Source organism: Lemur catta, chromosome 10, assembly GCF_020740605.2.
Source record: "Lemur catta isolate mLemCat1 chromosome 10, mLemCat1.pri, whole genome shotgun sequence".
NCBI lineage: Eukaryota > Metazoa > Chordata > Mammalia > Primates > Lemuridae > Lemur > Lemur catta.
Window position 1 is genome coordinate 1,596,364 of NC_059137.1, and position 24,647 is coordinate 1,621,010.

The following is a 24,647-nucleotide window of genomic DNA, read 5'->3' on the forward strand; positions in this document are numbered from 1 at the left end:
CCCTGCCCCCTGCGCAGAGGGGCCTGCGGGGAAGGAGCAGAGTGTCCGGGACGCACACCCCAGCCCCAGGCCACCGCCGGCCCCAGTTCTGGGCTTCCAGGGTGGCGAGGGGGGCAGGGTGGGCACCAGGGGCCTGGCAGCCTCTCGGCCCCTCCCCGAGGAGCGGGGAGCTACAGCTTGGAGACTAACCTTGCGGATGTCAAAAGGGAACCCTGGGGCTCTGCAGCTAGGTCCCCAGAGGCCTACGTGTTTACAGTATAATGAATGCATTTGTTTCCTTCATCAATTTTAAATACAAGCAGAATAAAAATCACATTTTTCTCAGGCAACAGTAGCAGTTCAGTAGGTAAGTGGCTTGATCACATTGGTTTGTATTAGTAACGCATGCAAGCAGCTCTAGTACTCGGTCCCTGGCGCGGCCGGCTCCCCCTACAGAGTCCCCGCGTAGGCGCCCTCTGGCCTTCTGGCCGTGGCGGCCGGCGTCTGGGGCCTGCTGGAGCTGGCGCTGCCCTGCTCGAAGGGCTGTGGGGGGCTCTGGCCGTCGGCGGGCAGCGGCTCAGGGGCGGCTACCTCCTGGATGACCGAGCCGGCCCCGTCCGCCTCCTCGCCGGCCTCGAAGGCAGGGTTGGCGGCACTCAGGTCGACATTCACGGCGTCAGTTCTCAGTGCCACAATGGTGGCCGTGTCGCTCCGCCGCTCGGCGTAGATGCGCTGCTCGAACACCTGGGCGGCGGCCGGCGGGAACTCGGGGTCGAGGGGCACGCCGGCGGCCGAGGCGCCCATGACCGTGCGGTACATCTCCACGCCCTCCGGCAGCATGGACTTGATCTTGGGCAGCCAGCGCTTGCGGACCCGGCGGGCGTTGGTGCACATGTCCGCGGCGATCACGTTCATCTCGCTCTCCTTGAAGCTGGGGGCGAAGTTCTGACAGTACACTGCGGGGACAGGCAGGGGCGTGAGGGGGGCCGCCTGCCCCGCTCGGCCCACCCCTCCCGCGGGGCCACGGAACCACCACGCCCGACAGCCTCAGGGCCGAGGCCCGCGCGCTGGAGTGGCCACCCCTGGGGCCGGGCCACTGGACACCCAGGCCAGCAGGCCCCCCGCGGCCCTTTGGGACATCTCTGGCCTGGCCGGGGCCAGCAGCCCTGACTCCCGCCCTCCTGTGTTTAACCTCTCCCAGCCTCCCCACCTCCTCCTGCAAATTGGGACTGATCGGAGGGTCCTCGCACAGGAGTGGGCAAGGACTGAGCCTGCAGAGACCCTGCCCTGTCCCCATCCCCAGCCTGGGGGAAGTGACAGCTGCCACCATCATCAACTAAAGGCACTCTCCTCCCTTCTCCACAGGAGCCAGATCAAGGCTGGGCCTGACTCTCCAAATGGCACCAAAGCAGAGGCAGGTCCCCGGGGGCAGCGCCAGCCTCGCTCCCTCCCGCACCCGGTGCTCACCGGCTGCAAAGGCCCCACTTTGCTTTAAAACAGAATGAGCCTCGTGACGGTGTTTTAAGCAAGAAAATGCGAGTGTTTCTTGAGCCGACAGCCCTAGGAGGCCGTGGTCTTGGCCGGCCCAGCCGAGCGGGTGGCAGGCGGCCTCTCCCAGGACGGGGGCGCGGGCGGGCGTCTCCCCGCCACAGGCTCGGCCCCGCCCGTGTGCCCAGGAGCCGGAGGCAGAAGCCGGCCGAACAGATGGCACAGCCTCAAAATAACTGCGAAATGTAAATAAGGGGTTTTGTTCAAAAAGGAAAATTAGATCTATTTCACATATTAAAATAGTTTCGCAGCTGAATTCATCACACTTGGAAACCTACCAAGAACGTTAACACCTCGAGACCTGGCTCCCAGAGCTCCCAGAGCTGCTCTCTTTGCCTCCGCTCCCCGCCCCCCATCCCGTGGCTGCCCCCCCCGGGCACCCTTCGTGGCCAGAGCTCCCCTGGGACCGGCCTTCCTCGCCCGCACCCACCCCCTCAGCCCCCGCGCTGCCCCGGAGACCCCAGGCCCTCACGTTTCACAGCGTTCAGGACGCGGCTGTCCAGCGGCTTGCGGCTCGGGTCGCTGGTGGACGATCGGATGCCGGTGCCGCAGCTGTTGGCCAGCGTGTTCCTGCGGAGAGACAGGACGGAGCGGGTGAGGCGGCCGGGGCGACAGCTTCCCTGCCCCTCGGCCTGAGCATCCGCCCGCTGGGAGGGCACCTGGCCGGTGTGTGCCCCAGGGGTCGTGGCCCGGGGTAGGGAGCAGGTGCAGCCACCCTCCCAGGGATGAAGGAAAAGCCCCCCAGGCTCAGAAGGTAACTTGGGTGACGGGGTCGGGAAGATGACAGGGTCAGTCCTGAGCCGTGTCCGCAAGGACCCCGGTCGTCTGAGCAGGCTGCTCCGCCCTGGGGACGGGTTCTGCTGACCCTTCCTGCAACCAAGTAACTGCCGCTCTTCACCTCGGGGGGCACAGGCCCTTGGAGAGCCACCAGGGGAGCCGCCCCCCAAGACCCAAGTCCTCGTCTACGCCCTTCCCAGGAGCCTCCCCCCGTCCTGGGCGCTGGGGGGTCAGGAGTGCGCGAGGGCCTTGAGCGCTGAAGCTCGCAGCCAGAGGAGACCGGAACCTTCTACCGTCTACTCCCCGACGCACCTGTCGAAGAAGGTGGCCAGGAGCCTGCGCAGCAGCACCTTGTGCTTCACGCCCGCGCAGAGGTGGCAGTTCATCAGCTGGCCGCGCGTGATGTACACTCCGGAGCCTGTGGGCGCCAAACACCAGAAGGTGAGGCCTTGAGTCGCCACGGAAACCCAGGGCTCACGACCTTGCCGGGGGAGGGACAGGTGTGCTAGGGCCACAGCAGTTCGGGGGAGGGGGAGGCGGGGCCCGGGGCCTCTGGGGCCTGTTTTTGAGAGAAGCCATCTCCTCTCCTGCCTGCTGGTCACCAGGACGTGCCACGGCCAAGGCCACGGCCTGGCAGGCCCCCGCCTCCCCAGCCACAAACAAAACCTCGCAGGCTGGGAAAGCCACGGTGGCCCCCCGCCCCCAAGGAGTCCCAACCTCCCAGCTGTCCTTGCTGCGCTGAGGCCCTGTCAGCAGGACGTGGCTGCCCCGTCCTGGGCCACCTTCCTGGGAACACACTTCCAGGGGCCGTCCAGGGCTTGGGAAACACTCTGGCCTTGCCGCTCCATCCCCGTCCCGATCCAGAGAGCCTGGGGCCGGGCTGGGGTCCAGCTGTGGCCTCAGCGGGCCCAGCACTGACCTCCCCGGGTGCTTTGCAGGGGAACCAGCGAGGGTGGTGCGGCCAGGGCCATGCCCTGCTGCTCCCCAGGGACCCACCCGAGTGCCCTGCCCGGGCGAGGGTTAGCAAGGCTCTGAACCCACAGCAGCATCGGACCCTGCGAGGAACAAAGGGGACGTCACTGCCTGGAAAGGGAGCTCTGGAAAGAGCCGGAAGGCTGCCCGACTTCGTAATGGAAGGTACAGTGTGGCTGCAGCGTGAAGGGCAGGCAGGAAACCCGCCCGGTGCTCGGGGGCTCTGGGAACTTTGTCTCCTCTGGCTCCTCCTCTATGCTCGGATGGCTCGCAGAGCACGCCCGGAACCTTCCCTCGGGAACAGAGGCACGGCCGTGTTCTTTCCGGAGGGCTGGCCCAAGGGAAGGTATGAGGACCCTGTTCTTGTCAGGGGACCCTCGGTGTGGCAGCCCCAGGGCCAACTGGTCCCCACAGAGGTCACTGCCCCGGCCCCGGGGGCCTGCTCTGGGGCCACCAGTCTCCATGACCCCAAGGACCCCGTCCCTGATGGAGGCGTGAGCCCACGTGCCCCTCCGGTCAGGGCCCATCTCTGGGCCCACCGCAGCCACTGCCCCGTCAGGTCCGGGTCTGGGGGCTCTCCTGGGAGCTCGTGCTCTGAGCACCTCTCAGCCCCGCGGCCCCCACCCAAACAGGCTGCTGCGGCTGGGGCTGGGACACCCCAGGGCTCTCCTGCCGGGCCGCAGCCACACGGTGACCCGGCCCCAGGGGCCCACCCGGCCTGATGAGCCACCACAGCCCCACCCCACTGGCCAGGTGGCCCAGGAAGCTGCCCTCCCGTGGGACGGGAGGCCCCAAAGGTCGAGGGCGGCCCCAGGTGGGGCTCCCAGGGGAGGGGACAGCACCCAGGGCGCATGTTCTGCTGGGAGAGTGGAGCCCGAGGCACCGCCCGGGGCCTGGCCGGCTGGGGCTCGGGACAGGGGCAGGGGCGGGGCGGGTGGCTCAGGAGGACGCTGGGTGCTAGGGCCAAGGACGGGCTGGAGGGGCCTACCCAGCCGGGGTTGGGACTTCTTGGCAAACCGAGGGGAAGAATGATCAGAAAATGGCTCGAGAGTCACCAAGAACAGCGACCACACGTTAAGTTCCATCTTTCTGTTGAACGCCTTCAAGACCCACAAGGAAGGCTGGGCGTGGTGGCTCACGCCTGTAATCCTAGCCCTCTGGGAGGCCGAGGCAGGTGGATCGCTCGAGGTCAGGAGTTCGAGACCAGCCTGAGCAAGAGCGAGACCCCATCTCTACTAAAAATAGAAAGAAATTATCTGGCCAACTAAAGTATATATAAAAAAAATTAGCTGGGCATGGTGGTGCATGCCTGTAGTCCCAGCTACTCGGGAGGCTGAGGCAGGAGGATCGCTTAAGCCCAGGAGTTTGAGGTTGCTGTGAGCTAGGCTGACGCCACGGCACTCACTCTAGCCCGGGCAACAAAGTGAGACTCTGTCTCAAAAAAAAAAAAAAAAAAAAAAGAGACCCACAAGGAGCCGCATCCCCAACCCTGGGAAGATAAAGCTTCGGGTGGGCACAGGCCCAGCGGGCCCGGGTGTCTGCTCAGAGCCGCGTTTCTGCGGCTGCCGTTCGGAACCTGGCTGTGACCCCATGTGGCAACTGGACGCTTGGTGGGGGCTGGTAAACGGTACGCGACGTGGCTTCATCTGCGACCTAAATTAAAACACACCGTGGTGCAGGCCCTGCCGACGAGGAGCCACCAGCCCAGGGGACTCAATTAAAATGCTAAATTAATTCAATTGAATAACTCCTCTTAATGACACATTCTTCTAAAAGGAAAATTAGAGGAAATTTAAAATGTTCCATCCTTTTTTTTTTGACTAATTGATGATGAGTGCATTGTTCATAGCTCTGCAAAAAAGTAAATGAACGGGGACATTTGCATACAATGGGCGGGCGGGACTCGGCCTCACCTGCCACCAGCTCCAGCTTCTCACCAGGGTCCCCCTCGGAGTAGAGCTTGGGGTGGCAGCGGTATCCGATCTGGCTGATGAGGCTGGCGGGCAGGGCCACCAAGTCGCGGCGGATGAGGACGCAGGAGCGGCTCTCCAGCGGCACCGGCTCTGGCTTCTCTTGCACTGCGGGCCCAGAGGTGACTCGGTGAGGGCAGCCGCGGGCAGGCTGAGCTCAGCCAGACCCTCCCCAGCCGCCCCTGTGCCCACTCAGGGCCTCCTGGCCCGGCCCTGCCCTGGCAGGGAAGCCCCGGTGTGGGGTGAGCAGCAGACGCGGGGAGAGCCCAGGCTGGCCTGGACTGGGGCCGGGGGTGGCAGGGAAGAGAGAGCACGTGCAGGGCACAGGGTGGGGACGGCCTGGTGGGGGCATCGAGGCTGGAGGTGGCGCTGGGCGCAGCAGGGCCTGCAGATGGGGTTCAGCCAGGCAGGGAGGCCCCCAGGCTCTCAGCAGACTTTGGGCAGAGGGGAGGCTGGGAGCAGAGAGGGTCCCAGGTACCATCACCCCGGCTCTCTCCCTGAAGCAGCCCCAGGCCAGAGACAGCCGGGTATGACCAGCTGTGTCACAGGGGAGGGGACGTGGGAGCCCTGGCACATCCAAGGACACAGCCCCTTGGACCTCGACAAGCTGGCAGGAGGAGCAGCTCCACAAACGTTTGTCAACAACAGGCGGGAGTGTGTCACCGGGGCAGCCCTCCTGGCCACCCGGGAACAGTCCCAACAAGCCACTGCTGGCGACGGACAACAATTGGGGTCCCGAACCTGCAGCTGCGCCGGCGTGTGCCTGCAGCTCTGCTCCCAGACAGGCCCCCTCGGCTGTCCCCGCGCTGCGCGGCCAGCTGGCACTGCTGCTGTGACCCCGAGAGTTCCACAGGCCACCTGCCAGCCCCGCCCTCGGTCCCCCCCTGGCCCAGCCAGGTCCTCCAGCAGGACCCGCACCCGCTGCCATTGGGCTGAGGGGTCCACTCTAGGGCTCGGGGCGGGGGGGCCAGGGCCCAGACCCCTTGTGCCACGACCATCTGCCGGATACTCAGCTGGCACTGGGCGCTGTGAGGAGACGTGGCCCTGCCCCCAAACCCCGCCCAGCACTGTGTGGGCTGCCCATGTCCCGCTGCCCCTCCTGCCCCTCCTGCCCCGAGTCCCAGGAAGCCTCACAGGCTGTGACCTCACTTGGGGGCTGCATGAGGCCAGCGTGGCCCCAGGGTGAAGCCCAGCCCTGGCTCCCACATGCCACGTGGCCACCAGCCTAGCGCTTACCACGAGCCTGGCAGGCTGCCCACGTGGCTGCCTCCCTCGTCCCTGTGTCCCCACCACACGAGGTGAGGGCCTGGGAGGGGCTCCTCTCCCAGTCAGCTGTCCTAAGACATCACGCCTGGCTGGGGGAGGCCCCGCACTACTCACTGAGCGCCGTCCTGCCCCCGCCCGGGGCCCAGAGGAAGCTCTGCAGGCTGGAACGGGTCCTCCAGCCACTCGACGGCCACCCGGATTGGGGCGTGTTCCCCGAGGGTGGCGCCAGTTCTTTTCACAGCCCCAGTGGGGTTGGGAGCCCCTGGGCGGAGGGGTGGCCCGTAGGATGTCCTGGTGCCAGGACACCTGTCCACAAGGCTCAGACCAGACCCTGCCCTGTAGCTGCCCCAAGACAGCTGGAGGCAGGTGCACCTGTCACCCAGCTGGGCCAGCACCCCTGTTCCGCTGTGTGGTGGCCCCACCTCAGGCAGTCACAGGAAAACTTCTCAGTGGGGGCAGCTGCCCGGGGCATGGGGGTGTCGGGGGGGGGCTCAGGAGGGTGGCAGGAAAGGGTCGGGGCAGGAATTCACTCAAGTTGTCTTCACTCCCATGGGGAAGCCCCAGAGGGCAAACGTCTGGGCCACGCGTGGAAATCCACAGCGAGAGCCACGCGGGAGGAGGCAGGGTAGGTGCCAGGCCCGAGGACTGGGTGGGGCAGGGGGAGCTGGGACCCCCTGCAGCTCTGGCCCCCACCGTGTGTCTGGAATCACGACAGAGCTGCCCCCGCCCTGCCCCCAGCGTCCCAGGTGAACAGACCCGTGGCGAGGCGCAGCGGCCGGGACGGAGGCCGCACGGGTGGCACCCCGGGCCTTTCCCGGCCGGCAGAGCAGCAGAGAACCTTTAGAGCTCAGAGTTCCCGGGCGCAGGGAACACAGCAAAAACAATCCGGGTGATATTTTAAAACATAATTACGGGCCCCACCCCCAGCACAGCCCGCTGTGATTACACATGCAAATGAGCAGCCAGGCGAGCGTGGCATTTACATAAAGAGAGCCACCAACAGGAATGATCCTCCCCAGCACCGTCTTGAGATGTTTTTCTCAACAGCAGAAGTTGTTTGCGCTGCGCCCCTCCCCAGCCCCAGCCCGGCTCCCCGGGAGCCAGAGACTGTCAGCACCAGAACAGCCAAAAAAACGTCTTCTATTTCTGCCCTGCGTGTGCTGGATCTGCCGTGCGCTGAATGTGCCGTGCTAAAAATACCCGGCCGAGTTGTAGCTCATCCGCAAAGGTGCTCCGAATTCTCCACGCGCCCCTTCCCCGGCCCGGTCCCCAGGCAGGAGCGGAGCTGCAGGGGCCCAGTGACAGCCGGACTTTGGAGAACTCGGCAGAGACCGGTTCACAGCCGCGGTGGGACGGCCCAGCCCTGGAGGGCTGCAGACAGGCTGCCGGGACCACAGATGCAATCCCAGGGTGGCGGGGGCCCCTCTGGGCCGTGAGCTGGGGACAGGATCCTGCCCAGGACCCAGGTCCCTCCCAGGCCTCGGTCTCAGGAGCCGCCACCTGCCCTGTGGATGGACCTGGACTCCGGGATCCCGCGTTCCACGTCTCGGCACGTGACGTCCAGTGAAAGTTCGAGAAAGAGCAATTAGCTGTTGTGTGGAGCTGCAAGTAACTGCTCTCGGCGCAGAGGGGTGAGTCCCTGTCACCACAGAAAGTTCCGGAACAGCAGCTGGTCCACGGACATGGGGCCACCCACAGTGGGCAAGCAGGCAGCTCCCTCGGTCACACCGGCCGAAGCACACAAGGTGTCCTGGTCAGGGGACCCGACCCGGATCCGGAAGGAGCCCCTCTGAGCCCAGCAGGCGGGGGCCCATAGGAGCCAGACCCCCAGGACAGAGCCCGCGGATGCCACACGCAGGCCCCTCAGGTCCAGAGAGACGCGGGGACGGCGGGTGCCAGGGCTGAGGCGTCAGCGTTTCATGGGACAGAATGTCAGGCCGGGAAGACGGAAGGTTCCGGAGATGGATGGGGGTGACAGCTGCACAGCACTGGACGTGCTCCATGCCACTGACTGTGGGCTTAGAAATGATTTTAACGGTCTGTTTTATGCTATGCGTATTCACCACAATAAAGTTTCTAAAAAGAAGAAAGCCTAAGCGTCCGGAGGAGGTCACGCAGGTCTGCAGGGGAACCGGGTCCCGCAGGCCTCGGCCCCGACCCTTCTCCACCTCCCTGATCACTGACCGGCCGTGAAGGACGCCCGAGACCCTCCCCCAGCGAACACGCCCAGACCCTGCACCACGGGACACTGCCCCGGCGGAAGTCCCAGGCGCGGAGCGTGTCCCTGGGGACTCACCCAGGGCGGCATCAGCGCAGGCAGCCCCAGCTGGGGCCCCCACAGGGGATCCTGTGCCACACAGCCGTGTCTGCAGGGGGCCGGGAGGCCCGGTGAGTCCCCGCAGCCCTGGGACAGGGCCGCTCCACGAAAGTACCTGCGCTTGCTAAAATGCACAGTAGGTAAGTGAACCTCTAGTCCCCAGGTGTGTAGAAATGCACAGTTTCAGTCCAAACTGATAGGGGAGAATGCTGAGTCAACGCTGATTTCAACTTCCTGTAGAGCTACAGTAACCGAGACCGCGGGGTTCAGGCACCCGGGGACACGCAGCTCCACGGCGCAGCACAGCAGGCCGCCAGGAGCCCAGGGAGCCCGTGCACCGGTTCCAACAGCAGGTGCACACGGGCCGGCCACCCGCACGCAGGGGCCAGAGCCAAGCCACCACGATCCACTCACCCTCGCACAAAAATGGGCCACGGACATAAACGTAAAACACAAAGCCAAACAACTTCTAGGAGAGAACAGCAAAAGTCCTTGCGATGTTGGGTTCATCTAGAAGCTCGGACGTGACCCCAGAAGAACAGTCCCTGACAGGAACAAGTGACGCCAGGATTCACCGCAATGGAACACGGTGGCCTGTTAGAGGACGAAAGGCCATCGGGCTGAGAAAGTATCCACGAGCCACGTCTCTGATAGAGGACCAGGGTCTGACGCATGCAAAGAACCCTCACAGCCGCAGTGGAAACCGGACAATCCCGCTTCGAGCGCGGGCAAAGGTTCAAGCAGACCCTTCGCCGCGGCCGCAGATGGAAACCAGCACAAGAAAGGATGCTCAACACAGCGCAGACGAGCCACGGCGAAGCACCAGCTCACTTCGCAGCTAAACGGACAAGCACTGGCAATGCCAAGTGCTGGCAGGACGCGGAACACGGCGCGTCCCCGTGTGCCGGTAAGAAGGCGAAATGGCACTGCCACTCCGCAAACAGCTCGGTGGTTTCTTGTCAGGATAACGTGACCCAGCCACTACACTTGCAGGTACTTACCCAGGAGAAAGGAGAAATGAGCAGTTATCTCCAAAGAGAACCCTGTGTCGCAGCGGCCACCAACGTTTGTGGCACCAGGGACCGGTTTCATGGAAGACGGTTTTTCCACAGACCGGGCTGGGGGATGGCTTGGGGCTGATTCAAGCGCATCGCGTTTATCCTGCGGTCAGACCTCTCTGCTAACGACAGCCTGTGCCCGCAGCCGCTCCCCAGCGCTCGCAGGGCAGCCTCGGCTCCGCCTCGGAGCGTCAGGCGTCGGATTCTCCGAGGACAGTCTGCAGTGGGGTCCACGCTCCTGCGAGGATCGAGCTCCGCGGGGAAGCGAGACGGGGGCGGCTGCACACGCAGACGGAGCTGTGCTCTCTTGTCTGCCGCCGTGCGGCCAGTTCCCAACAAGCCACGGACCCAGTCCCGGTCCCGGACCCGCAGCTGCACGTTCACAAACGCCCCAGACCAGAGAAGCCCAAGCGCCCGCCGCAGGAGAGGGGGTAAGCCCCCACCTGTGAACATCCATACGACGGTGACTGTTCAGTGACAGAAAGAACAAACTATTGACACCCAACTGGGATGAGTCTTACGTTCTTCCTGCCGCACAGACGACGCTAGTCTCCACGGCGACGCACCCTATGACGCTGTTCAACACCCTCCGAAGGACAAAAGCAGAGGGTCAGGGACAGACCCGGGGCTCCAGGGTTAGGGTGTGGACGGAGGGATTTGGGGATGAAGCTGTGTGTGTCATGGAAGGTCGGGTCACACGACACCTGTGCCCAGCTGGCCGCCCGGCCCTTCCCCGGCCCGCTCTGCTTGGCTCCAGCACAGACGCAGGCGCCTCTCGCCCCCCTCTGCAGCTGCCCCTCCCCGCTCCCCCCCCCCCCCGTGCAAACTGGACAGGGCCACAGGGATGACCAGGGGGAGGGAGCGTGGAGATGTCGTGGGGCATTGACGTCATGGGGAGATGGCAGATGGGGACCTAGGCAGGCTGGGGGCACTCCCAGGACGGGGACCCTGTGGGAGGCCCAAGGGGAGCCCCACATGCCCCAGGGAGCCAGAAGAGCAGAGCCCCCCACCCTCCTCACAGGGCCGTGTCCTGCCGCCTACAACACGGGCCCGTGCACGCCACAGCCTCCTACCAGGCCAGGGCCACGCCTGCGTTCCTGACGGCCAGAGCCTGGGGTGGCAGCAGGGCCACTGCGAGTGGACATGGCATCTGGTGTGGGCAACGCCACTGCAGAAACCTGTCCTCCCTGGCGCCACTGTCCCTGCGCTCAGCCTCAGTGGGGCCACGTGCCCAGCTCTCTGCCTGCTGGCTGGCGAGCCTGTTCCGGCCCAGCACTCCCGGCTGTGCAGGGCACTACCTGCTGGCCGGTGTCCCCAGGACGTGGCCTTGTCACCAGCAGCACTGGGCCAGGCAGTGTCGCTGCCACCCACGTGGGCCCTGCCTTGTTCCAGAGAGACCCAAAGTGACTTCAACACACTGTACTCAGTGGAAGCAAAGCAGCCACTGATGACGACACATCACTCCTTCGTGTGCCAAAGGACAAAATGCCACCAGTTTAGCCAAGACACACCACGGTTTGTGGCGCTAAAACATGGGCAAATGACACACCTTGGACCCGCCGAAGGGCTGCGTGTGGGACACAAACAGCGAAGGCCTGGCAGGGCAGTCAGAGAAACACAAAGGGGGTGGGCACAGGAATTCCAAGTCAGGACTGAGGGAGGGTCTGTGGCCACCTCCCGCCCTCTGGGCTCCCGGAGCGGGGACAGAGGGGCACATGGGCACAGCTGCTGGGGGGCACTGGGGCCAGCGAGAGGTCAACCTTTGATGGCACCCCATGGGGCTGGCACCCAGCACCCGCAGTCCACGCAGTCCTGAGGGCGGCCAGGCCACTGGGACCTGCTGACGGCCCCACACTGCTCCGCCTGCCCTCCCGGCTCGGCTGTCAGAATGCCAGGGACCCTGGGCTTCTCCCCTCCAACCGGCCCAGGCACCACGCCAAGCGGCACCAGTGGACAGTGGCAGTGGCTCTGTGTGTCTGAGAACGATGACTGGGACACTTCAGAACAAACCAAGAGCAAGGTGCGGGACTGCACCAACACCCCACGCATGCACATGCGTGCTCACGCATCAGACACAGACAAAGCACCCCAGACAGGGTGCCAGCTGCGTGTGTCTCTCGGTCACATGGCTTTTCGCTCCATGACCTTTTTCCAGTGCTTAGGGCAGTGAGCGCACACTCGCCAAGCAAAAGTAAATATGTTCAACTTGCAAATGCTCAAGACTCCCCCTGCGGCTGCGAGGGGGAACCAATATCAGCCTAGCCCCTCCGTCAAAGCCCACTGTCAAAGCTGGGTTTTTGTTTAAACGCCGAGGTAGCCAGGACGTGAGCAGCCAAGACCCTGAGGTGAGAGAGCCCAGGCAGGGGTTGAGCAGCCAGAGGCGGCTGGGCCTGGAGCTGGGGGATGGAGGGGCCGAGATCCGGGACATGTCCAGGGTGCAGCCTCACAGCTCGCCCGGGGTACTGCTGCCTGCTAAGCAGCCACGTATGAGGGCTGAGACTCAGAAAAAGCAACTGCCAGGAAACTAACAACGATGCAGTCTAGAATTGGGTGTCTCACATATTGGGGAGACAAAATTAGATGTCAGGGTCTGCCAAGAGGAGGAGTTCGGGGAACACCAGGCTTCCAGTTGAGACCCAGAAACGGCCATGGCCTCAGGTGGAGCAGACCAAACACAGCCAGCTTGGACCCGAGGCCGTGCCCAGCACCGCTGGGCAGTTCAGCTCCCTCTGGTTGAGGATCTTCAACCAACAGTCCCCGGACCCTTCCTGGAGTAGCACTGCTTAGAGCTTCTAAAATGTTTTCAAACAATGTCCAGAAATCAATAGGAAAGTGCCAGGAAGACCAGAAAACCAGCACCAAACGACAAAAACCGATTTACAAAGAGACGTTAGATCAGACAGTTAACAGATATCGACTTTAAAATACCTACTCTTCCAGCCTGAGAAACATAGCAAGACCCCATCTCTACAAAAAATTTAAAAAGTGGCCTGGCATGGTGGCACCTGTGATCCCAGCTACTCGGGAGGCTGAGGCAGGAGGATCGCTGGAGCCCAGGAGTCGGAGGCTGCAGTGAGCTACGATGATGCCACTGCACTCCAGCCTGGGCGACACAGAGAGACCCTGTCTCTAAAGAAGTACATAAGTAAGTAAATAAATTAAATAACTACTCTTATTATGTGCAAGAAATGTAGGTGAGTAGGTAGAGAATTTCACCAGAAAACTAAAATCAATAAAAAGGATGAAATCCTAGAAATTACTACAATGCAATAAGGGAAATGAAGGCAAAAGAATGACGTAGGGAGACCTTAAAGAAAGCAGATGAAATCTGTGAGCTGGAAAATAATCCAACACAAAATATCCAGACTGCAGCAGCACAGAGAAGCGGCAGAAATGACATGTGGAGCAGACAGGATTGGGGACAGCCAGACACACGTGCCACCGGGGCCCAGCGGGGAGGAGCCGAGGGCGGAGACTCGAGGGCTGAGATTTCCCCAAACTGGCCAAGGACTCGGGCTGCGGGGAGGAATGGGGCTCAGGGACGAGGCACGGGAGACGCGGGAGGACAGACGCACACAGGGAGGACAGACATGTGGATAAACACCCGACCGTCCGACACAGCTGTGTGTCGGTGGTGCTTGACGGGGCCCCAGAGCCAAGACACAGCAGCACCACAGGCAGGCCGGGTGCCCTCGTGTCAGGGCAGGGAGTGACAAAAACTCCCATTTCAGGAAAATCCTGTCGAGAAGAATGTTGACATCTCCAGGCCCTAGAAGAGCAGCATGACAACGTGTCATGAGCACGTACGGGGGACCAGGACAGAACCCGGATCAACCCCAAGGAGGGAGGGGGAGCAGCACGAGTCCAGAGGGACAGGTGTGGAGTGACCCGCGAGACGGTGGCTTCAGGCCAAAGTCGGGGACCACGTGAAGTGAAAGTAGACGAAATGCCCCAACTACAAACTGATGTTTGTTAAGACTGGATTAAAAAACGGAACCCAAGAGACGACCTTAAACAAGAGGACACAGACAGGCTGAAAGCAGAAGGTGGGAAGAGATGTAGCAGGTGAGCAGCGGCCAAGGCCGCCGGGCAGCTCTGCGGACACCAGACCACAGACCGGCGCAGGCAGCGTCCCACACGGAAGAAGAATTGCTCGTGACAGCAACGGCATCGGTGAACGGGAAGATAAAACCCCTGGAGCTGATCCGCACCCCCGTGACGAGGAGGGTGAACGGAGGAACGGATGTTCTTATGTGGAGACTTGAACACGGCATTTCTGGAGCCAGTGCCCAGAGACAGGGACACGGGTCTGCCTTCCCTGTGGGCACAGCCCGCCAGGCTGGACGACCCGGTTCTTTCCACGGACTGGAGCACGCGGCGGTGTGAGGCGAGTCCCAGCAAGCTTGTCTCAGGCTGAGAACTGCTCTGGGTCCATTCCTTGACCAGGGGAAGTTAGTTCAGAAATCGTGCCCAAAAAGGTGACCAGAAATCCTCAAATGTTTGGAAATCAGGCAACACACCGCTGTGTGTTTATCTGCATGGTACGAAACTGTGACACGTCACAATGAGCAGCGTTGATCAGGAACGTGTGGCCGAGGGCTTCGTTTTAAAAGGCCAAGAAATCAATGATCTACAGCTCGATCTCAAAACTAGGAAAACAGCATATTAAACTCAAAGAAAGTGGAAATAAATCGAAATAGAAACATACATAAATATATGTAAGAAAAAAGTCCAGAAGTTGGTTCTTTGAAAGGACTGATATTAACGTGCCGGGGGCTGGGCAGCAGACCCGAACGAAGGAGAAAAAATACAAACAGATCCCACCACGCCCGCCGCCCTGCGCGGACCCCACAGCGCAGGGCTGGCAAACACTCGCCGTGGTCTGAGCACATGTGGCTGCTGTCACTGTCACGCTTGCCGGCTGTGGAGACAGGTCAGCCACGGGCACCGCCTGCTCCTCAGCTGCAGACATGAGGCTCATAAGAGGATATGGGGACGTTTCATGCCAATAAATCTGAACATTAGACCAAGCCGACAAATCTACAGAAAAGCACAACTCACCAAAACTGACACAAGAAGAACTCGAAAATCTCAACTCCTACCGCTCTTACAGAAAATGGATCTAAATAAACGTCTCCCTACAAAGAACTCTGGACCCAGATGGCTTTGCCTGTGAATTCTTTCAAACATTTAAGGCACAGCAAAGTGTTCCAGACCATGTTTTAAAAGATCTGTTTTAGAAGAAGGACATAATTCTCCATCTACTGTGTGAGGCCAGATGACCTCAATATCGAAACATGAGACCTTCGGGGGGAAGCAGGACGCAGTCTCTCTCGTGAACATGGCGGCAAAACTCCTAAAGAAAATTCCAGCAGATCAGAGAAGCGCGAGCTCACGCTACACAGCCGGCGTCCTTCGCTGAGCTGATCTACCCCACGCGGCCTTGATCCCTGCCCCAAGGCCCTGGCTCTGAACCCCACCTCCTCTGCTTCTGGGGTCTGGGGTGCGGTACTGACACCCTCGTCACATGTGCCGTCCCTGTGGGGCGGCTGAGGGACAGGTCTCCCACGGAGGCGTGTTCTGCCCTCTGCGGCACCTCCGGCCCCCAGGCCGGGCCCACCCAGGCCCCGCTGCACACCTGGCCCTCAACTGCCCTTCCCGCCCACCCCTTCCTGGAGATTAACCCCGAGGATGTCTCCCTCAGGAGGGCCATTCCAAAGGAGGGACAACGGTATCAGAAGGCGAATTCAGAGGAAGGCAGGACACAGCTCAGAACCAGGTGGAGTGTGCTCCACCGATGCAGGAACGCACGGGCGCACCATGGTAGAAAGTGCGGCCAGCGCGGCCTGGCACGTCACCAGAGCAGACGGAAACACACGGCCGCTGCAGACGTTTAGAGAAAAAGCTTTCGTTAAAAGTCAACGCTTATTTATGCGGGAAAAAATCCTCTTAACCTAGGAAATGAATGAAATCTCCTTAGTCTGATAAAACGTATCCCAGTCATGCCTCCAGTAAACAGCCCTCTTAGGACGAAATACTGGAAGCGTTTCCTGAGCTCGGAAACGGGGCAGGGACGTGTGAAGAGTTCTGGCTGCTTCCATGAGGCAAGAAAGACAATAAAAAGGTTAAGATTAGAAATAAAGAAATGAAATTGTCACTGTGACCAGATGACATGATGATGTACATAAAAATCCCAAAGAATCTGCAGTAAGTGGCTAAACAAGTTAGTTCAGCAAGGGGAACAGAATTTTAAAATAATCCAATTTGTTTCTCTATATGAGCAACAATGAAAATAAGAAAGGTGAATACTATGTAACTTAAACAAAAAAATGAGTTTCTAGGAACAAATCTAAAAAAGCTGTGCAGAGGACGGCGAAGTGTCCCCAAGACAGACTGCAAAGGGTGTGGGCAAACACAAACTCGCCACACCCGTGCGCCCGGGCGCTCAGCCACGGGGTCAACGCGATCCCAGCCGAATTCCGGCAGGTGGCATCGTGTGGCATTTCACAACCTAGTTCTGAAAAGCAGATAAAAATGCAGACAATAGCCCAGGTGGGGTGTCCTAAGGAAGCTACACCTGAGAGATTTATGCTGTAGAGAGAAGAAAATGCACATTGGCAGAGGGACGGCGGAGAGACCCGTGGAACAAAAGAGAGTCCAGACGTGAAGTCACACGTTTTACTGACACTAACACACAAAAGGGGTCCCCGCAGTGCAGGGAGGAAGACGGTCTCCAGTAAGAGCTGGCGGGAGAGTCAACTGGGAAGTGACATTGGGAGAAAGTGACTCCCAAGCCCTAGAAAACGCCACATCCCAAAGCCCGTCCCAGACGCACTATGGCTCTAAAGCCTTTCGCAAATCACATACTTGGAATCGTGACGACTGCAGAGACGTGCACACAGGGAAGAGAGGAAGCTAGGAAGAACCTTGGGTGTAACTGGTTTTGGAGATATTCATAGATATTCATATAAATTCACCATTTCTATTTTTATTTATTTTTTTTAAATTTATTTTCTTTTTTAGAGACGGGGCTCACTCTATCACCCAGGCTGGAGTGTAGTGATCACAGCTCACTGCAGCCTCAGACTCCTGGGCTCAAATGATCCTCCGCCCTCGGCCTCCCCACGTGCTGGGGTTTCAGGCGTGAGCCACTGTGCCTGGCCAATGAGTTTTAAATGTAAACATTCCTAGCTCTGATGGCTACAAGACTGTAAAAACAAAGACACCCCAGTAGCAATGGACAATCCCAGGACCCAGATCGTGGCTTCTAAATCCCACTCCCCACAAACACAACTGGTTCCAGGGTGGGGGCCAGAAAGCAGGAGATGAGCCTGGACTATGTCGCTAAACAAGACGGTAAGAAGTTGTTTTTTTTTTTAGAAAAAGCAAAAACAAAAAACTCTACAGTGACGGTAAACAACTAATAGCAATAAACGAAGGAATCCAATAAGCCAGCGGGACATGCCGAGAGCTGTCCCACAGCAGACGGCCGCCTGATTGGCGGAGTCGCAGGGTCGGAAACAACCTTATGTGTAACGATCCGAGAGGGAACGGTTCCGGCGAGAATCACCGACAGACACGAAACTACAGGGTGAGAAGTCGGTGATGCACGAGATGTTCTCACAGCCTCTCGTCACCAGGGGAACACAGTGGCTTTATCTGGCAGAGCCCACCCCAGCCGGATCATTGGAGGCACCTCAGCGACCCCAAGCCCACAGGATGCGTGACTCCGGGTGGGAAGTGCCGGAAAGGACAGGACGCTGCCTCTCCGCGTGATCGCGGCCAACACGCACGCTGCCCCCGCTGTGACGGAACCTGACAAACCCACAGGGCCCCACATGCGACTCAACCATGCACTTTGCAAGGTCCGCGCCGTGAAAGATACAAGCTGAGAAACTCTGCGGAACACGAGACCAAGGAGAACAAGCACGAAACAGACCCTGTGGCTCCGGGCTGCACACGGTGACAGGAAACAGCCCTGCTGCACAACAGTGTTGGGACGACGGGGACATGTGAACGCAGACTGCAGACCACACGACGATGCTGCACGGAGACACGATTTCTCGAATTTCAAACTCTGTGCTGTGACCATGTAAGAGAATGTCCTCGTCTGTAAGAAAAGCTCAGGATTCTGGTGTAAAGGGGCATAACAGCTGCAACTTACTCTCAAACGGTTTAGGAAAAAATCTACATGTGTACAGAGAATAAGAATGAAAAAGCAAACGCGGCAAATTCCCGCCAGCCGGTGAATCTGCGTGAAGGGTGCACAGGAGCTCTCTGCACTCATCGCACAACTCTTCTGCAAACTTGAAATGATTTCAAGATAAAGTGAGTTCTTGAAGTTTTTATGAACACAGAGGGGAACATCATAATGATCTCGAGGTGAGAAAAAACTGCTTTACATAGGATACAAAAACTGCTATTAATAAAATAATTAGGCCGGGCGCGGTGGCTCCCGCCTGTAATCCTAGCTCTCTGGGAGGCCGAGGCGGGAGGATCGCTCGAGGTCAGGAGTTCAAGACCAGCCTGGGCAAGAGCAAGACCCTGTCTCTACTAAAAATAGAAAGAAATTATCTGGACAACTAAAAATATACAGAAAAAATTAGCCGGGCATGGTGGCGCATGTCTGTAGTCCCAGCTACTCGGGAGGCTGAGGCAGGAGGATCGCTTGAGCCCAGGAGTTTGAGGTTGCTGTGAGCTAGGCTGACGCCACGGCACTCTAGCCAGGGCAAGAGAGCAAGACTCTGTCTCAAAAGAAAAAAATAAACAAATAAAAAATAAAACAATTAATAAACTTCACTACATCAAAACTGTATTAAAAAAATAAAAAGTGGCACCACAGGAAAAGGCATTTACAACACGTCTGACAAGTGACGCCAGTTCACAGCACAGTGTGTAAAGGGTCGAGAGAAGGACAGACGACGCACTGTGGGGTGAGGCGGGACCACAGGCACCTCACAAAGCAGGACGCCCACGTGGCTCATGAGCTACGAAGGCTGCATAACAGCGTCACACGTGACCGAGACTCAAGTCAATGCCACTGGGACTCAAGACAGTGAGCTGCCCAACAGTGGAAGAGTCACAGTGTCTCGTATCTATCAAAAAATTAATAGACACATGAAGAAGCACAAAAACGTGATCCAGAGGAGAAAACCAGTCAATGGAAACAAACCAAGAAATGACCCAATGACGGCAGCTGACGGAGGCTTCACACGGGTGCTGCACACACAGTGCGTGTGTTACACACAGAACAGGAGCCCGGGGAGGGCGGACGTGGAAATATAAAAACAAAGGGACTGCAGAAAAGAAAACGCGTGAACGTGAAGAAATCACAATAGAAATTATTCAGTCTGAAGCCCAGAGAGGAACCAGGCAGCTGGGCAATGAGTAATCAGAGCCTCCGCAACGACACGTAGTTTAATTGGGGTTCTGCGGGGGCACAAAAATATTTGAAGAAGTAATGGTAAAAAAATCCCAAATTTGTTTTTTTAAGAAAGTATAAATGCACATGTCCAGAAATCTCAGCAAACCCTAAGCAGAATAAACACAAAGAAAACAAAAGCATGTGATAATCCAGTTGCCGAAAACCAGAGACAAGAGCCCCCAAGAAGACACGACAGACGTGGAGAAACAGACGAGAAAGGCTGTGGTTTCCCGGGCAACCCAGAAGACGAGCATGCGGCATCTTTAAAGTACTGAAAGCAAAAAGTAACTGTCAACCTAGAATTCTATACCCAGCAAAAATACCCTTCCAAAAATGAAGGTGATAAAAAATTATTCAAGGAAAACTGATGGCTTCTATCATAAATAAAAGTATACCTCAACAAGCCAGTTTTTGGTTGTTGTTTTGTTTTGTTTTTTTGGTGGTTGTTGTTTTTTGGAGACAGGGTCTCACTTTGTTGTCTAGGCTAGAGCGCAGTGGTGTCATCATAGCTCACTGCAACCTCCAGCTCCTGGGCTACTTAATCCTCCTGCCTCAGCCTCCCGAGTAGCTGCGATCACAGGCATCAGCCACCACGCTTGGCTTATTTTTCTATTTTTAGTAGAGACGGGGTCTTGCTCTTGCTCAGGCTGGTCTCAAACTTCTGGCCTCAAGAGATCCTCCCTCCTTGACCTACCAGGGTGCTAGGATTATAGGCATGAGCCACCACATCCAGCCTAATTTTTCTATTTTCTTGTAGAGGCGGGATCTCACTATGTTGTCCAGGCTGGTCTCAAACTCCTGGCCTTAAATGATCCTCCCAACTCAGCTTCCCAAAGTGTTAGGGTTACAGGTGTGAGCCACTGCCCTTGGCCTGTACGCCAGATGTTTTTTAAAGGTGATACAAAGACATTTTTATAATTTTTCAGAATTCACCACTAGTGTAACACCGGGACTATAGGAAATGTTACAGGAAATTCTCAGGCAGAGGAAACTGACCCCAGATGGAAACTCCAATCTATACAAAGTGTGAAGAGCTGGGTAAGGTCAGTACGTGGGTAAACACGTATTTTGTTTTTTTCATTTTAAACATTTCTTTAAACAAAAATTGAATTGGACATCCACATGAAAAACCTTGACCCACACGCCCCACCTTGGTATAGTTTGAGTTTTTCCTACCAAAATTCATGCTGAAATTTGATCCCCAATGTGGAGGTGTTGGGTCACGGGGTGGATTTCTAATTCCTGGCTTGGGGCCCTTCTCCCTCTCTGGGAAGGGGAACGGACTGATTCTCTGGGGAATGTGTCCTCGCCGGTGGGTTGTTACGAAGCCAGGATGCCCCGGGTTTGCCTCCCGCAAGTGTGCGCTTCCGCGGTCTTCTCTGCCCCGCGGACACGGCCCCAAGGTGCTCGCCTGTGGCTGAGCAGAGGCTGCACCAGCCTCCGGGAACTCCCAGCCTGCACAACCGTGAGCTACAGAAACCTCTCTCTTCTTCGTACATTACTCAGCCTCACGTACTCTGCTCTAGCCACAAAACAGACTGAGACACACCTTATGCAAAAATTAACTCAAAATGGGCCATGGACCTAAATATTAAACCCAAAACCATAAATAAACAGATACACAGATGGCAGATAAATACATGAAAGATGTTCAACATCATCAGATCCTAGAAAAGTATGCACTAAAATCATGATGAAATAACACTTCAGACCTACTGGAGTGGCCACGAGAAAAAACCCAGGAACTGATGAGAACACGGACACTGCTGGCCGCGACATGGAATGACAGAACTGTTGACACTCCGGAAGAGGCTTGTAAGGTTTTCGTTAAGTCAGACACACGCTCACCGCAAGACTTGCGACCCTACTCCTGGGTTAACTTACCCAGTAGAAATGAAAACTTACATGCATGCAAAACATGCATGCAAATGTTTGTATTACAGCTGCTTAATGCACGACTACTAAAAACCTAACGTCCTCTAACCGGCGAGTGAGCTTGCAAACCGTGGCGCGGCCGCACGGAGGAATGCCGCGTGCTCAGCGACAAGAAAGAATGAGACGCTGCCGTGCACAGCAGCACCCACGGACCTCAGATGTGTCTGAGCCCACTGGCAGGCACCGCGCACGATCCATCCACGAGACAGAAGCAGACAAGCAGTCCCCAGGCGCCGGGCAGGGACGAGAAGTGACCGCACAGGACAGGACAGGTTCCAGGTGGTGAACGGTTCCACATCTTGACGGTGGAGCTGGTCACACGACTGCTCGTGTTTGTGTGAGCTGAGAACACTGCACCGAGTACCTGTCACTGTAGGTAAATGTTAAGTGACTAAACCTGGAAAAAAGAAAACTGACCGTTCATGGTGAAGAAATAACATATTACAAGGCTTACAGCGTGTGGAGACGTTAAACACACGGGAGGAACATGAAAACACGCTGTTCCAAGAGCCCTAAGTCACACAGGTGGGCGCTGGCCGGCTGAGGAAGTCACAAGCCGTAGGGCGACCGCCCGGCAACCGGTGCGAGGGAGGAATGACTCACTGTAAGTTCACAGCGGGACTGAGCGGCAATGCTAGAAAGCCCTCGATAAGGTCCCGCACGGTCACGGACGAGAAAGAGAAAACGAACAGCAACATGGGGACCTAAGCCGAAAACCACCCAAAATCACGTCAATGTAAACGGTCTAAAAACTCCGCACCAAAGGCGACTGTCAGACCAGGTAAAAATGCAAATCCCAACCACGCACCCCGTCGCTAAGAAACGCACCTGACGACGCAGGTGGGTAAAAGAGAGAGGATGAAAGGGGCCCAGACATGCAAACACTAAATATGAAAGAGCCGGCCGTGGCGTCAGCACCAAAGTGGCTTCCGCGAGGGACCAGTGCCACGAGAGACAAAGCCACCGCGACTGCAACAAGATGAAAGGGAAAGTCTGAGTAGTTCTATGCGTAAAGTCAACTGTAATTGGTAAGAACACCAGCAATTACAGTAAATCGGTAATTAAAAACCTTCCCATAATTAACAACAGCAACATACTCCAGGCCCAAGTGGCTTCATTGGTAAAATAATTCTATCAAACACTTAGGAAACACCATCAAACTCACACAAACTCTTTCAGAAAGCGACAAAAGGACCCCAAGGTGCTATCCCGATGCCAAAACCAGACCACGCCACTGGAGGAAAAGTACGGACCAAGAACCTTTGCGAGCAGAGACACGAAACTCCTTGAGAAAATGTCAGCAAACTGAATCCAGCAACTTATATACAATATAAACACAGTAAAACAAAATTACCAAGAGAGGTTTATCCCAGGAAGGCAAGGCTGGTGCGACCTTTGCACTGTTACTGATGCAACTCACCTTATTAATGAAATTAAGGAGAAACCCACACGGTCACTTGATGGAAACTTCCACAAACTGATAACAAGCAAAACCCATGGCTGACATCACACTTACCATGAGCAACTCAACGCCTCCCCCCACACTGAGAACATGGCAGAACATGGCTTTCGCCTGTCTCCACCCCAGCCTGGGCGGGGAGCCGCACTAACTGGGCAGAAAGCAGCAAAACTGTCTTTATTTATAAGCAATGTGGTTTATATAGAAAATTCCAAGGAATTTACAGAAAGCTACTAGAACAAATCACCAAGTACAGCACAGTTGTAGAACAGAAGGTTAATATACAAAAAAATCAATTTATTCCTACCTACTAGTGACAAACAACTAGAAAATGAAATTATAAATAATATAATTCACAAAAGCACCAGATTAAACAAAATATGGGAAAGAAAATAATATGTGCAAAAAAACATAATGCCAGCAATTCCACTCCGAGATACGTAGCCAAACATAGGATAACATGTCAGCCAAACATGTGATAACATATGTCAGTCAAAGCTTGTACGTCAATGTTCATGGCAGCCGAAAAGTGGAAACATCCGGAATGTCTGTCCATTGGTGACGTGACAGCTAAAACGTGGTGTAGCCACACAATGGAATTTTATTTAGCAAGAAAAAGAATGAAGTATTGACGTGTTGTTCGGTGTGGATGATCCTGATGCCAAATGAAAGAAACAGTCGCAAAAGACCTCACATCGTACAATTCCGTTTGTCTGAGACGCCCAGAACAATCCATAGAGAAAGCAGACTGGGGACGGCAGGAGGTTTCTTTCGGCCTGACAAAATGCCGTGCGCGGTGGTGATGGCTGCACAGCTCTGAACATACTGAATCCCCCGAATTCTGCATTTTGGATGAGCGGGTGGTGTGCATGTGGATCATGTCAGTAGAGCCGTCACATGTATGCGTAACACCCACCCACTACACACTAGAAACCACGGTTGGGGGAACTGGGAGACCCTGTGCTCCTGGATTAGCAGACCCAGTAGCGTCACGAGGTCTGTCCCTCTCACGCTGACCCACGATTCAGCGCAGCCCCAGCCAGCACCGCCGCAGCCTCGGGTCAGGGGTCGGCAGGCGGCGCGGGGCCAGAAGCCGAAACGGCTTTGCTAAGAAGAGCAAAGCTGCGGCACTTACAGCTCCAAGACCTCCCGAAGGCTCCAGCAGCCCAGCTGGCGTGGCACAAGCCCAGACAGCAGAGCAGCAGGACAGGACCCAGGAAGAGACCTGCACAGTCACCCAGGCCTGGCGAAGGTCACCTGGTGGGGACACGGCCGGGGAACAGCCGTACGTCCACATGGAAGGAAACGAACCTCGCCCCTTCCCGCCTCTGCCGCAGAAATGAATCCAAAGCGAACCATCGACCAAACACATGAGCAAAAATTACAAAACTTCTGCAAGAACACACACACACACACACACACACACATTAAAGAAAGAGACCTCTGAATTTAGGTGAGCAAAGATTTCCTGAAGAGGCCACAAGAAACACTAGCTATAAAATAAAATATTAATAAATTGGTCTTCATCAAAATTTAAAACTTCTGGTCTTTGAGAGATACCATTAAGGTAATAAAAAGGTAGCCAGGCCAGCAGAGAGTGTCTGCAAAACACGCGTTTGACGAGGGACTTGTCTGCAAAGGCTGTGAGGAACCCCTGAACCCGCCTTTCCAAATGGGCGACAGGTCGGAAGAAACGTGCACAGTGAAGTTCAAGGTGAGTGCTGAGCACGTGAAACACACTCGGCATCGGTGACCATCAGGGACACGTAACCGGGACCACCACGGGCGACCGCTGGCGCTGCCCCCAGGACGGAAGGGATGACAGACACTGCCGTCCTGAGGCTGCAGGGCACCTCCTCCCGTGGAGGTGGCCTCACTCAGCACCCCCAGGTGGCAGCTGGAAGTTAACCCCGCGTGTGCCGTTTGACCCAGCAATCCCACG

The 24,647-nt window shown here is 57.2% G+C and overlaps 1 protein-coding gene across 1 annotated transcript in view; it reads right to left on the reverse strand.

Annotated features, from left to right (window-relative positions):
* Positions 1-258: 258 nt before the first annotated feature.
* NACC2 (NACC family member 2) overlaps positions 259-24,647 on the reverse strand; it is a 63,175-nt gene continuing 38,786 nt past the window's right edge. The window contains exons 3-6 of the mRNA XM_045562067.1: positions 5,190-5,354; positions 2,617-2,722; positions 2,000-2,097; positions 259-935 (exon numbers count right to left, since the gene is read on the reverse strand). Of these exons, the coding sequence (XP_045418023.1) occupies positions 430-935; positions 2,000-2,097; positions 2,617-2,722; positions 5,190-5,354 (875 nt within the window). The 3' untranslated portion in view covers positions 259-429. The remainder of the gene's footprint in view (positions 936-1,999; positions 2,098-2,616; positions 2,723-5,189; positions 5,355-24,647) is intronic.